Source organism: Bufo bufo, chromosome 1 (genome assembly GCF_905171765.1).
Source record: "Bufo bufo chromosome 1, aBufBuf1.1, whole genome shotgun sequence".
In the NCBI taxonomy this organism is placed as follows: Eukaryota; Metazoa; Chordata; class Amphibia; order Anura; family Bufonidae; genus Bufo; species Bufo bufo.
In genome coordinates, this window is record NC_053389.1 from 229,166,453 (window position 1) to 229,181,808 (window position 15,356).

The window sequence follows — 15,356 nt, forward strand, 5'->3', positions numbered from 1 at the left end:
TGGCTAAAACACCCCCAAAGCATTAGGTTCCCACCACCATGTTTGACAGTGGGGATGGTGTTCTTTGGGTTGAAGGCTTCTCCTTTTTTACACCAACTGGACACTTTTTGCTCAAATGTAAATAAAAGCTGTTTTTTCCCCCACAATAATTCCTCTTGTACATCGTCTTATTATCTTTTGGGAGACACCTATGTCATTTCCCGTCAAAAAATTACTTGCTGGTTGAATAAAAGTAACTTTAAGTCAAAATTTGCCAGGGGTATGAATAATTATGGGCAGCACTGTATGTAGTTCTTAGGGTACTTTCACACTTGCGGCAGGACGGATCCGACATGCTGTTCACCATGTCGGATCCGTCCTGCGGCTATTTCCCCGTGCCCCCGGGCCGGTGCTCCGTCCCCATCGACTATAATGGGGACGGGGGCGGAGCTCCGGCGCAGCACGGCGGTGCACGGAGAAAGCCGCCGGACTAAAAAACCTGACATGCAGTAATTTTAGTCCGGCGGCCTTAAGCCGTGCACCGCCGTGCTGCGCTGGAGCTCCGCCCCCGTCCCCATTATAGTCAATGGGGACGGAGCGCCGGCCCGGGGACACGGCGAAATAGCCGCAGGACGGATCCGACATGGTGAACAGCATGTCGGATCCGTCCTGCCGCAAGTGTGAAACTAGCCTTATATGAATGTGGATGGGCTTGGTCAGGTTTTGGTTTGATTATGTATTTGGACTTTTTGGTTGTGGAATTATAATTATTTGTTATGTTTTTTTTTATTTTTATAAAAAGAGTGCCTATCATGTGTGATTCACTCTGCTAAGCTGATGTATGTAAGCCTATCATGTGAGATACTGTCGGCTAAGCTGTGTATCTGTTATCATGTGTGGTACTGTCTGATGAGCTGATGTATCTAATCCCATCATGTGTGATACTGTCTACTGAGCTGATGTATCTAATACTATCATGTGTGATACTATCTGCTGAGCTGATGTATCTAATCCCATCATGTGTGATACTGTCTGCTGAGCTGATGTATCTAATCCCATCATGTGTGATACTGTCTACTGAGCTGATGTATCTAATACTATCATGTGTGATACTATCTGCTGAGCTGATGTATCTAATCCCATCATGTGTGATACTGTCTGCTGAGCTGATGTATCTAATCCCATCATGTGTGATACTGTCTCCTGAGCTGATGTATCTAATACTATCATGTGTGATACTATCTGCTGAGCTGATGTATCTAATCCTATCATGTGTGATACTGTCTGCTGAGCTGATGTATCTAATCCCATCATGTGTGATACTGTCTCCTGAGCTGATGTATCTAATACTATCATGTGTGATACTATCTGCTGAGCTGATGTATCTAATCCTATCATGTATGATGCTGTCTGCGGAGCTCCTGCATACTCTGTACTGCTGCTTTACCAAATATGACCATTAGGTGGTGCCATTTGTCTTATGTAGTCAGACTCTTCGTAGACAGCAGGGTACAAATAATTCTAAATAAAGGTCCTTTCACATGAACCGATGATCTGGCAGACTATCAGGGGTGAGCGTTCATCGGGTGATCATTGTTCCTATGCAGCAGATCGTTCTCATTCTGTCTAATCAACAATCTACTACCCAGGAACAATGAATTTCTATGATATTCTATGAAGCGCCTACCGCCATACAGCGGAGGTGTAAATACAGCCCTCATCTCCACTGATGATCAGGCAGTTTATCGGAAGAGTCTGCTTCTTTCTCAATGTAAAAGGGCCTTTATTAGGCTACTTTCACATCTGTGTTTTTGCTGGATCCGTCATGGATCAGCAAAAAAGCTTCCGTCATGATAGTTCAACCGTCTGCATCTGTTCTGAACAGATCCGGTTGTATTATCTGTAAAATAGCCATGAGAGAGTGTCAGAGATGGATCCCTGACCATTCACTTACATTGTGAGTCATGACGGATCCGTCTTGCTCCGCATCCCAGAAACTCAGAAACGCTGCTTGCATCGCTTTTGTGTGCATCATGGGAACGCAATGAAACGGAACGTACTGCATTCTGGTGCACTCCGATCCCTTCAGTTCCGTTTTTCCCCCCGTTGACAATGAATGGGGACAAAACGGAAGCGTTTCCCTCTGCTATAGAGTTCTGATGACGGATCTCTATAGCGGAAAGAGAAAAGCGCAGGTGTGAAGGTAGCCTTATAGTACAGCGACATCTGCTAAGTGCACAGTTTTCTATTTTTCTATCCGAGGCTTATAATAATGTGGGGAGCGGCAGATATCAGGATCTGAGCCCTGGGGGTATGTGACATAAGTTGGCAAGGAAGGGAAGATGTCTGCTCTCCCTGAAGAACACTGCACTTTTCCTGAAATGGCTGATAACAGTGAACAATAGATGGTACTGCGGTAATGCATTTTACAGAAGGGCAGGGAGGGCAGAGCCGGGCACATCTCACTCAGATTTATTGTTGAAACTGCCTGAAAGTCTCAGTACAATGAGCAACAGAATACTGAGCGTGGGAACCGGAGGCTAAGGACTGGCGACACAATGACCGGCTGAAACTGTATCAGTAGGTGGAAGGCACAAAGTCATCTGGAAGGTGGGCCGACATGACAGTGACACGGCTCCTTTAAATAACCCTTGTATAATGCATGAGATTCTAATGTACGGGTGTTTCAATTCCGTTCCAGTATCAGATTCACTGTTTATTGCTGTCAGTGAATGGTGAAATTCTTGTGATTGTATCCAGTCTAGACAGCTACACTGCCTGGACTCCAGAATGATACATTTTACCTGCTCTGATACATTGTAACAAACTATCAGGACAGAAGAGAGATTTGTGCTGCTGTCTTCATATTGATGGCCTAACCTCAGGATAGGTCATCAATACGAGATTTGAGGGGGCCTGACATGCGGCACCCCCGCCGATCAGCTGTTTGAGGAAGACCTGGAGCTCACAGCTTACCGAGCACAGCGCCGTCCACTGGATAGTGGCTGTGCTTGGCATTGCAGCTCAGCTCTGTTCACTTAAATGTGACTGATGAACGCAAATTCACATGGCCTAGAAAGAGGCCTAAGTGATCACAGATTGCCACGGCTGATCTGCGGAGGTGGCCAGAAGTAGGACCCCCACAGGTCAGATATTGATGAATTCCACAGTTCTGGAGAACCCCTTAACCTCATCAAGATTGTCTACACTGGATACAATTGTAACAAACCCTCAGCTGTGAGGGCATTGGGTCAATATGTTCCCATTCTCTGAGAGCAAGTAGAGATATTCAAAATGGTGATGAGCTGAAACACAAAGGGGTGGATTTACTGATCCTGTCTGCAATATAGAGATTGTAAACTTAGTCAAAAGATGCAGCAGATTCATGACAGGGGCTCAGGCTGGATGATAAATCTGCTGCAGGGAGAGACTTTTCTCTGACTCTATACCAACTATAGGTTGGCTTACTTTGTAACAGAATTTTGTAGCCGCACCCCATTCTGTGATAAGCCCCCGACAGAGGAGGCACAGAGCATTATTCTTTTTGGCTTACTTGCTTCATAAAAATGTCTAAAATGAGATGCACCAAATTGCATAAAATTTTGGCACAAATACAAGCGCAGAAACTATAGTAATCGTGGGCCAGTAGATTAGAAAATTACAGTACTCTTAACCGGAGAGTCCTTAAAGGGGTTCTCCGGGAATTAAGAAAATGAGAATACTAAAATAATACTTTATTATAAGTATATTCCCAAATACGGGACCTTTCATTAGTTATAATGGCTCGTTTTGTCTGGGGAGCAATCATTAGGAGAAATAAAATGGCTGCCATCCTATTAGTACACACAGAACCTGTCCTAATCCCACAGCAGGACAAGTTACTTCACAACACTGAGGTAAAGAGCTGCCTCATCCTCCTCTCTACTTGTCAGGGATTATGATCCTGAATACAGCTGATAAGATCTTCAGCTGAATCTCTGTAATGGAGTTGATGAAGATACATGAAGTACAGAGAGGAGATGGAGGTGTGGATAATGAGCAGCAGCACTTGTATGCAGTCTCCATTACCACAGTCTGTCCTGTCCGTCCTCTGTACTTCATGTCTCCTCTCCTAGAGATTCTGTAACGAGGGGCCGGCGACGCGCGCTTCCTTCGCGGCACCGCCGGCACCCTTCGCAAGGAGAGGGACAGGGACGTAGCCTGTGTCCTCCTCTCCATGTCAGCAGGCGAGCTACAGGAGAGCCGAGCGCCGATAATGATGATCGGTGCTCGGCTGAGTTTGGCTGCTGTGAGTCACGTGATGCCGGCCACATCATGTGACTCTCCAGCCAGGACTATTTAAACAGGCAGCCTGCTGGCCACAGGTTGCCTGTGAATAAAGTCTTTTCATTTACCAAGTTCTCTGTATTGGTTTGCTTTGTACCTTGACCCCGGCTCTGTTTCCTTGACCCCACTTATGCTGTTTCCTCTGTATTGACGTGACCTCCTGGCATTCGGACCTCAGCTTGTGTTTGTTGTGATTTGGTTATTCCTCTGTACTGACGTGACCTCCTGGTACTGACCTCGGCTTGTTTTGACCTTAGTTTCTCTTTTATATGTATCTTTCGTCCTGTATTTTGACCGCTGCTTATATTTGCATTGTTTGTGTATTTACCCCTCCGTGCCTGCCTGTCACTTTGTTTATTATTTTCTCCAGTATCATTGTTCCCTTTAAGGCCCAGCACGTACTCAGTTTAGGGAACGTCGTCCAGTTGTACACCATCGCCTAGGGCAGACCGTGCAAGTAGGCAGGGACAGAGGTGTGGGTTGAGCTCGGGGCTGTGCACGCTTTCCCCTTCCGTGACAGATTCAGATAAAGAGCTTATCATCTGTATTCAGGATTATAATCATAACGAGCAGAGCAGAGAGGAGGATGAGGCAGCTCTTTATCTCAGTGTTCTGAAGTAACTTGTCCTCATCAACAAAAAGAGAAAATCAGGCTCTTGAACAACAGGAGACACTTTATTTAGCGGTAAAACTTGCTGTTACGGCCGTGTCCAGGCTGGTACCGTGCTCACTACAGGTGCAGCAGGTGAGAGCTGCTCAATCTTTTCATTTACTCCTTCTAACTTGTCCTCATGTGTGATTAGGACAGGTTTTGTGTGTACTAATAGGAAGACGGCCATTTTATTTACCCTGATGATTGCTCCCCACACAAAATGAGCCATTATAAATAATGAAAGGTATTTAGAAATAGATTTATAATGACATAATATTTAAGTATTTTCATTTTCTTAATTCCCGGAGAACCCCTTTAACCCTTTTTACCCCAGGCCAGTTTTCACCTTCCTGCCCAGGCCATTTTTTGAAAATCTAACATGTGTCACTTTATGTGGTAATAACTTTGCAACACTTTTATTTATCCAAGCCATTCTGAGATTGTTTTCTCGTGACACATTGTACTCCAAAATTTACCCAAAATTTAGAAAAATTTGCAATTTTCAAGATTTCAATTTCTCTGCTTTTAAAACAGAAAGTGATACCTCATAAATTATTTATTACTTAACATTCCCCATATGTATACTTTATGTTGGCATCATTTTGTAAATGTCATTTTATTTTTTTAGGACGTTACAAGGCTTAGAATTTTAGAAGCAATTCTTAAAATTTTTAAGAAAATTTCCAAAACCCACTTTTTAAGGACCAGTTCAGGTCTGAAGTCACTTTGTTGGGCTTACATAGTCAAAAAACCCCATAAATGACCCTATTGTAGAAACTACACCCCTCAAGCTACTCAAAACGGATTTTACAAACTTTGTTAACTCTTTGGGTGTTCCACAAGAATTGGGAAAATAGAGATGAAATTTTGAGGGTTACCAGCCAAACAAAACTCACTATTTATTACTCTGATTCTGCAGTTTACAGAAACACCCCACATGTGGTCGTAAACTTGATGTAAGGGTGCACTGCAGGACGCAGAAGAAAAGGAATGCCATATAGTTTTTGGAAGGCAAATTTAGCTGGACTGGTTTTTAGATGCCACGTCCCATTTTAAGCCCGCCTGATGCACCCTTACAGTAGAAACTCCCAAAAAGTGACCCCATTTTGGAAACTAGGGGATAAGGTGCCAGTTTTATTGGTACTATTTTGGGGTACATATGATTAAGTTTTTTGTGAGGCAAGGTAACCAAAAAATGGCTGTTTTGGCACCGTTTTTATTTTTTACAACATTCATCTGACAGGGTAGATCATGTGCTATTTTTATAGAGTAGGTTGTTACGGACGCAATGATATCAAATATGTCTAATTTCTTTGTTTGATTCAGTTTTACATAATAAAGAATTTTTGGAAAAAGTGTGTTTTTGTGTCTCCATTTTCTGAAAGCCATATTTTTTTTATTTTTCTGCTGATCGTCTTGTGCAGGGGCTTGTTTTTTTGCAGGAAGAGTTGACCTTTTTTATTGGTACCATTTTTGGGTACATATGATTTTTTGATCATTCATTATTACACTTTATGGGGCAAGGTGACCAAAAAATTTGTAATTTTGGCACAGTTTTTATTTATTTATTTTCCAGCATTCACCTGAAAGGTTAGGCCATGTGATATTTTTATAGAGCAGATCGTTTCGGATGTGGCAATACCTAATATGTATACTTTTTATTATTTATTTAAGTTTTACACAATAATAGCATTTTTGAAACCAAAAAAATTATGTTTTAGTGTATCCATAGTCTGAGAGCCATAGCTTTTTTATTTTTTGACCGATTATCTTAGGTAGAGTCTCCTTTTTTGCGGGATGAGGTGACTGTTTGATGGGTACTATTTTGGGGGGAATATGCCTTTTTGATCGCTTGGTGTTGCAATTTTTGTGATGTAAGATGACAAAAAAAACGCTTTTTTGGCACTGTTCTTATTTTTTATTTTTTTACGGTGTTCACCTGAGGGGTTAGGTCATGTGATATTTTTATACAGCAGGTTGTTACGGACGCGGGAATATCTAATATGTTTACTTTTTTTATTTCACTTCAGCACAATAATAGAAGTTTTGAAGCAAAAAAAATCATATTTTAGTGTCTCCATCGCCTAAGAGTGATAGCTTTTTTTTTTTTTGACCGATTGTATTAGGTAGGGTCTAATTTTTACCGGTATGAGGTGACGGTTTTGTACTTTTTTGGGGGGCATACGGCTTTTTGATCGCTTGGTGTTGCAATTTTTGTGATGTAAGGTGACCAAAATGGCTTTTTTATACAGTTTTTATTTTTTACGGTGTTCACCTGAGGGGTTAGATCATGTGATAATTTTATAGAGCTGGTTGTTTGGGACGCGGCGATACCTAATATATATACTTTTATTTATTTGTTTCACTTTAACACAATAATAGCAGATAAATTATCTTTTAGTGTCCCATGTTGTGAGAACTATAGTTGTTTCATTTTTTGCGGGATGAGGTGACAGTTTTATTGGTATCATTTTGTGGGACATATGCCTTTTTGATTGCTTGGTGTTGCACTTTTTGTGATGTAAGGTGACAAAAATGGCTTTTTTTTACACAGTTTTTATTTTTACAGTGTTTATCGGATGGGGTGGATTATGTGATATATTTATAGAGCCGGTCGTTACGGATGCGGTGATACCTAACGTGTGTTTTTTTCTTTTTTTTCCAATTTTTTATTATAAAATAAGAAAAGAGGTGTTTTTCTATTTTCACTTGAAACTTTATTTTTTTATTAAAAACTATTTTGAACTTTTTATTTTTTTACTTTATTTCTGACTTTAACTTTTGGGGGTCTGATCCCCTCTGCAATGCATTACAATACATCTGTATTGTAATGCATTGCCTGTTAGTGTAATACACAGAGTGAAACACTAACAGGTTGCCTAGGAGACCCAGCCTGATGCTGGATCTCCTGGGCACCCGTAGAAGGCAGGTCCCGATGCCAAGCAAGGCATTGGGCAGCCTCTGCATGGCATCAGGCTGCCTTCTCACCCAACTGGTCCCCGCCACGGCAGCGCAAAGACCCGATGGGCTCCCTCACCCGCAGCAAACCCCTTCTATGTTGCGGTCAGTGCTGATCGCGGCATAGAAGGGGTTAATGCGCCAGCATCTGTGTTTTCACCGATGCCGGCGCATACAGCAGGGGTCCGGCTAACGGGAACAGCAGGTCCCTTGCAGCTGATCAGGCGGGCACAGCTCCTGAACCCGCCCGATCAGCGGGCCGTAATAGTACGGCGCTGGGCGGCAAGTCCCGTCGGGAAGGGGTATTCCGGTTAGAGAAAGGATGGGGGCAACTATTAGATCATGAGAACAGGGGTGTTACCGTTACACCTAGAGCAGTGATGGCTAACCTCAAGCTGTGGTGAAACTATGACTCCCAGCATGCTCCATTCATTTCTATGGAGTTCTCAGAACAGCCAAGCAAGGGTGCATCTTGGGAGTTGTAGTTTTACCACAGCTGGAGTGCTGGAGGTTAGCCATCACAGCTTTAGAGCCTCAGCTCTCTATGCAACTGCCACACCCTCGGAGAAAGCAGAGCCTCTAGGTGTAATGGTAACGCCCCCGTTGCTCCTAGAGACTCATTTCCATATATTAAAACATCGTTTTTCTCAGCACTGCGGGCACAAATGAACATGGGACCAACACAGACGCCTTCAGCTGCCAATCGCACATTTAACAGGTCAGACAGTTTCATAGGTACAAATCTGCTGACAGATTCCTATTAAAGGTTTTTCTCACTTCAGCAAATAGCATGTAGAGAAAGTGAATACAAGGCACTTACTAATGTATTGTGATTGTCCATATTGCCTCCTTTGCTGGCTGGATTATTTTTTCCATCACATTATACACTTCTCGTTTCCATGGTTATGACCACCCTGCAATCCATCAGCAGTGGCCGCGCTTGCACACTATAGGAAAAAGCACCCACCTATGTGCGCTCCCACGGTCCCGGCCACCAGAGAGGCCGGCACTTTTTTCTACAGTGTGAAAGCACGACCACCGTTGATAGACTGCAGAGTGCTCGTAACTATGGAAACGAGCAGTATATAATGTGATGAAAAAATGAATCCAGCCAGCAAAGGAAGCAATATGGACAATCACAATACATTAGTAAGTGCCTTGTATTCACTTTCTCTACATGATAAATGCTATTTGCTGACGTGAGACAGCCCCTTTAAGCTTCTTCTTTTGCTCCAATGCACTATTCTTGAATTTGTTCATCTCTCCTATCAGTGCGATTGGTCACATAATGGGTGTTGTCATCCACACCATGATGAAGGTGATTTTCTTTCCTTCCAATCATCATCACTACCGATCTCAGAACTTCTCATCCTACACAAGAAAACAGAAGCTTGTTTCCTGCTTCTTCCTTCTATTATATTTGAATTAAGAATGTGATTTTACCCCCACCCCCAACAAAAAAATAAAGTTCAGAAGAAAAGTTCCATATTCTTGACTTTGGTTTCTTTCAAGTTTTCTCCCCTCCCCCAGTATTAAAGTTACACCCCGTCCAGCCCAGAGGACAGGAGAGGACTGTGTGACGGAGAAAAGGAGGAGATATTGAGGGGGGGAACCTGAAGTCCGAAGAGGAGAGGACTCTGCAAGGCAAGGAGCACCATGAGCCAACACATGGGGCCGGCAACTGGTACAGGTGAGTGCACATTCATACAGGAATGCACTACTAAGGGTTAAAAGGCATGCTATACACCTGTGCATACTATATACATGTGCCTTACACTATATACTATACAATGTAGTACAGGTAACTGAACCAAACCCATCCTGACCCATTACTACTCATAGATGAGGGTTTGTTCCAATTGTATCCTCTGTGAGGTAAACGTCACAGCACAGCTCTCTGCTGTCCTCATAGTTTGTTACAATGTATCAGTGCAGGTAGAATGTAGTAGGCTCATAGAGGATCATTTAGACTGGATACAATTTTGTCAGCTATAAGTATTTGCATTGAATAGGTTTTACTCTCTGGCTATAAATAAGAATGTTCCCATTCATTGACGGCAAGCAGAGATTTTGAATAAGGTGAAGCATCAACATACAAAGTCTAGTAGAAAGCTGTGTTGTCCAGTAATCGTGACCCCTGTATATTAACCCTCGCCCTCTGCAAGACCCTCTGCCCTTCAGCACCCGGTCATGGCAGTGAACGTGGAGTCAGTGACGCTCCTGCTCTTCTCTCTCCTGGACATCCCATGGGTTCTCTGTCTGTCCAGCGCTCTGTGCCCACACACCACCTTCTACCATGGCTGCTGGATCAGGAGGTTCCCTGGATTGTTCCTCAGCTTCTCCGGGTCAGAACAACGAGGAGCCAAAGTCTTACAGAGACATCCTGAGCCTTCAGCCCAACTCTGCAGCCGCAAGTGCTGCCACCAAGGTAATCCAGGGGATTGTGTAGACTAGATACAATTGTAACAAGACTTCAGCTGTGAGAAGTATTAAAGGAACTATCACCTAGCCCAGGGGTCAGCAATAGTGTTGAGCGAACTTGTTTTTTAAGTTAGGCATCGAGTTATCGACGAATCGCGTTCTGGTCCGTGGTAGCGGAATCCATAACGGGATTCTTCAATAACCCGAACTTTAGATGCCGAACTTTAAACACAAGTTCGCTCAACACTAGTCAGCAACCTTCAGCACTCCAGTGAGTGGAGCATGCTGGGAGTTGTAGTTTCACAACAGCTGGAGCGCCGGAGGTTGCTGATCCCTGACCTAGCCACAGGATAAGCTATGTGGTGGTTCCAATCGCTGGCACCTCCGCTGTCTGTCATTGGTCGAGCACGCAGACTGCTCCTCCATTCAAAGTCCATGGGAGATAGAGATTGACTGAGGCCTGTTTTCATGTTTTGTCTTAGAACCAAGTAGGTTTTCTAATCAGGGTCTGGGCGAGCTGGGTGACATCTTCCTCTGGCACACAAGCCTGCTTTCCTGATATTAAAAATCAAAGTAATACTGGATCGGCACTCAAACATATGGGTTCACGCAGAGCAGTATAGTATGGTAAAATAGTGCAATTTAATGAAGCATAAAACATACACATAATAGTGGGGTGGATGAGGTAATAGGTAGATTAGCTCATATAAAGTCCATACAATGCAAATTATTTGTAATGTCCCATGTTTGTACGAATATTTTCTGAAAATTCGATTATCCAGATGGTAAAATAGGAAAAATCGATAGGAAAAAATCGGTAGCAAACAGTCTTCAACTGTAATGAGTAGGGTAGTCACTTGTTGGGCAGTTCTGTGGCGTCCCACGTGTAAGAGCGCTTACCTTGGTGTCGGTTTAATCAGGTACAGACGGCAAAGTATGATTACTTAGCTGAAATCTTCAAATCGGATCTCCGTATGATCGCTTCAACTATCGCGAGATGAGCCGTTTCTTTTCCTTTCTCTTTCGAATAATACAGACTCTGTCAATTGCGGTTAAAATCGCGGTGAAGCTTCGATCTTTTGGGTCATGGATTATTGTCAGTCGCCAGCCGTTAGTAAAATCGACCACCAGTCGGTTTGCTTACATTCATTTCAGATGATAATTTCCAAGGTCTCTTTCAGTATTGCATGGCCATGCTTCAAATTACGGACTCTTTATGAATATCCCATCGATCCCAGACGCGCTTCGAAATAGATCCCTATCTCTTCCTCAGTGGAAGGAAGAGATAGGGATCTATTTCGAAACGCGTCTGGGATCGATGGGATATTCATACAGAGTCCGTATGACTGGTGACTGACAATAATCCATGACCCAAAAGATCGAAGCTTCATCACGATTTTAACCGCGATTGACAGAGTCTGTATTATTCGAAAGAGAAAGGAAAAGAAACGGCTCATCTCGCGATAATTGAAGCGTTCATACGAAGATCCGATTTGAGGATGTCAGCTAAGTAATCATACTTTGCCGTCTGTACCTGATTAAACCGACACCAAGGTAAGCTCTCTTACACGTGGGACGCCACAGAACTGCCCAACAAGTGAGTACCCTACTCATTACAGTTGAAGACTGTTTGCTACCGATTTTTTCCTATCGATTTTTCCTATTTTACCATCTGGATAATCGAATTTTCAGAAAATATTCGTATTGTATGGACTTTATATGAGCTTTATATGAGCGACATGTATGGACTTTATATGAGCTAATCTACCTATTACCTCATCCACCCCACTAGTATGTGTATGTATGTTTTATGCTTCATTAAATTGCACTATTTTACCATACTATACTGCTCTGCGTGAACCCATATGTTTGAGTGCCGGTCCAATATTACTTAGATTTTTACTATTTTGAAGGGGTGATTCTATTTTGGACCTTGGCACCACTCCGTGTATATAGAGAGTGAGCCGTCCCATATTTTCTCTGCTTTCCTGATATGTTTTGTTTTCTCTGATAACTCGTATTGTCCTGCACAGGTCAGTGAAACCAGGAGGGGGCAGCAGATATTATGATCCCCAATGTGATTGTAATCAGATCCTTTCAATATCTCAGGGGGCAGGTGGAGATCTCCCATTACCCTGTGGATAAGGTGGAGTTGCCTACAAAGCAGTTGCACATAAAGTCGGGTTTCTCAATTCAGCACGTATCTGGCAACTGCTTAAAAAGCAACCCCATAACACACTGTTTTTCAATTCCTGCCTGGATCTGGAGATTCTTTTAGGAGTCTATAAGACAACTACTACTAATGATCCCCTAAAGTAGTGTTCCTTAATTCCAATTTAATATGTCAGAGAACTGCTTAAGAAGTAATACCTCACAAGTCTCAATTTCTGTCTTGCATAGAGCCTCTTTGCTAAATGTATTTGGGAATTGCATGAAAAGCACTTCCTCAGAGTAGTCCTTCTCAGTCCCGGGATGACTTGGAGATTTTTTTTTAGAATAAAGTTAGGTCATCGCTTAGAAGACAATCTCATGATGCAGTGTTTCTTAAATGTGTTTCTCAAAGAACCCCAATTTTGCCGTGTGTCCTCAGAATTGTGTAATCTGGCTGTCTTCTACTTCGAGATGAACAATGAGAGCGGGGAATGTCACCTGGTGCATTGTCCACAGCCGGAGAGCTGCCTCCTCCAGCTGCAAGAGCGCAGCATTCTCTACACCGTCATGGCTGGTGAGTCCACCATAGTAGTCACCAAGAGGATCCCTCCCTTAGCTCAGCCTGGCAGTCAGATTCCCTACCATTCCTCTCAATAGAAACTGATAAAACTGTAGAAGGAAAAAGTAATGTAAGATATTGGATTTATTCACATCTTTCTTCTCCATTCACATCCAAACTGTAAATTTAGAAATTTTCTAGTTTCTGTCACCAAAGAATAATGTGTTTATACAAGAGCTGAGCCTGACATGACAACTACACGGCCAGAGCTGACCTGATAGATCACTTTAAAGTGGCGGCAGACCAAATCTAGCAGCAACCAAGAGTATTTGCTTCAGCTTTGGATGTAACTAGAGTATAACATGCACTATAACTTGTTTTACGTATAGAGGAGGTCATGTTCACAATATGAATTCCATGTTCTAGGTGCTGATCCAGATCTGCTGGTGTTTGATAAACTGGGACATATTGATTTGAACCCACGTTCATCATTAAAGTGGGAGCGTCTGAACTTATCCCGCGTTCCGACTTCCTCGACCCCTGTTTCCCCAACCATCTTACCCTCTAATGAACCTCATGTTAATTCACTGTCCACCCATCCACATGATGAGTTACCTCTTCATCCACCAACCCAACATCCTTCTCCTCAGCCCCCATCCCCAGCAGACTCTCCTCTCCGCTCTTTGCCACCTACTTATTCTCCTCCATTAACTGCTCAAGTTACTTCTAAGACAACATTGATCTCCTCCCCAGAAGACAGAGAATCCAACAAGGAGACACCTCCATCCTTACCACCCCTGGACCAACCAGATTTACAGAGTCCGGCTCACCTTGACAGCAGCAAGCAGCATATAAATGAAACCAAGGGCCACAGTGGTAGAAACCAGACTTATGAGGGAGATACTGAAGACTCCTCAGACACCATGACCCATCTCTGGCCACTTCCTGCATTGATTGGTTCCATGGTGACCTTACTGTGCTGCTGTTCAGGTATCCTGGCATTTGGGTGCTGCAGGAGGAAGCGAAGAGGGAGGTATAGACCCTGGAGGGCTCCAAGAGCTGAGAAAGGGACAATGATAACTTGCACTCTTCTCAAGGAGAAGGCCTGAAACTCACTGCCTCATAGCCATGGGTCACCCCCTAGTGAATAATATTGGTCCTGCTATACGACTATCACCTGAAAGGTGAGGAAATAGCAGGATGAGATCCAGTTCCTTGGTACAGGATTTGGAGGCTACGGCCAAGAATGGTAAAATGCTTAATGCTCATCTCTGGGATTACGTGGAAGGGAATCAATTTGTCCCCCAGCATTGCAGCTGCAGGTCACATTGTAGGCCTTGGTCAATACATCCATTATATTTGTGATGATCTTTCCTTCTGAATATTGTGACAGTTGATTGGTGCAATTTTTGCAACCAAAATGCATAAAAAATAATGAAGCATCTTTGCAAATATAGTCTAGATGAAAAATCTCCTACAGTTATGTGTGTGTGTATACAGCTCCTATACAGAACTATATGTTGTTATGGTTACAGACTACAAACACACCCTGCGTAGTCTGATTAACCATTCATGTGTTATTGATTTTCAAAATCAATGATATGGTAACAATTTTCAAAAGGATTTGTCCAACTGGGCATAACTTAACACCTCAATGGAAAGTTCATTATGGAGAAGAATATTCCTAGCTAAGGGCTTGTTCACACGACCGTGTGAAGCCCAAGCCCGTGCCCGTGCTGCGGACCGCAAATTGCGGTCCGCTAAGCACCTGCCGTGTGGCAGCCCCGCATAGGGATCGCAGCCCTATTCACTTGAATGGGTCCGCGATCCCTCCGTTCCGCAAAAAGATAGAGCAAGCGCTATCCTTTTGCGGTGCGGAAGCACGGAACTGAACACTACATTAGCACTATGGAGTGCTTTCTGAGGTTCCGTTCCGTACTTCAGCACCGCAAAAAGATATCATTGAAATGAATGAGTCCGCTCTAGTGATGCGGGATGGCCACGGAACGGGACCCGTGTATTGTGGGTCTGCAATACGGGCACAGGCTTCACACGGTCGTGTGAGCGAGCCCTTAGTGTGTTTGGTTTGCCTAGTGGAGTTCTAAGATTGTCTTCATTGTATGTAAGGAAAGTGGTTTTATCTCAAAGGTTTCATTTAATCTTAAAGGGCGTCTGTCAGCAGATTTGTACCTATGACACTGACTCACCTGTTACATGTGCACTTGGCAGCTGAAGACATCCGTGTTGATCTCATGTTCATATGCGTCCGCATTGCTGAGAAAAATGATGTTTTGTTATGTGCAAATGAGC

At 43.3% G+C, this 15,356-nt stretch overlaps 1 protein-coding gene across 2 annotated transcripts; it reads left to right on the top strand.

Annotated features, from left to right (window-relative positions):
• Positions 1-9,534: 9,534 nt before the first annotated feature.
• Positions 9,535-14,881, top strand: MANSC4 (MANSC domain containing 4). Of its 2 annotated transcripts, XM_040415619.1 has the most exons (4): positions 9,535-9,605; positions 10,081-10,343; positions 12,927-13,061; positions 13,473-14,881. In XM_040415619.1, exons 2-4 carry the CDS (start codon positions 10,106-10,108, stop codon positions 14,153-14,155), a joined length of 1,056 nt encoding a protein of 351 aa, XP_040271553.1. In that variant the 5' UTR covers positions 9,535-9,605; positions 10,081-10,105; the 3' UTR covers positions 14,156-14,881. The 2 variants fall into 2 exon arrangements, with proteins under 2 accessions (XP_040271553.1, XP_040271555.1); XM_040415621.1 differs by lacking the exon at positions 10,081-10,343 and having other exon boundaries at positions 9,554-9,605.
• The last annotated feature ends 475 nt before the right edge of the window (positions 14,882-15,356 follow it).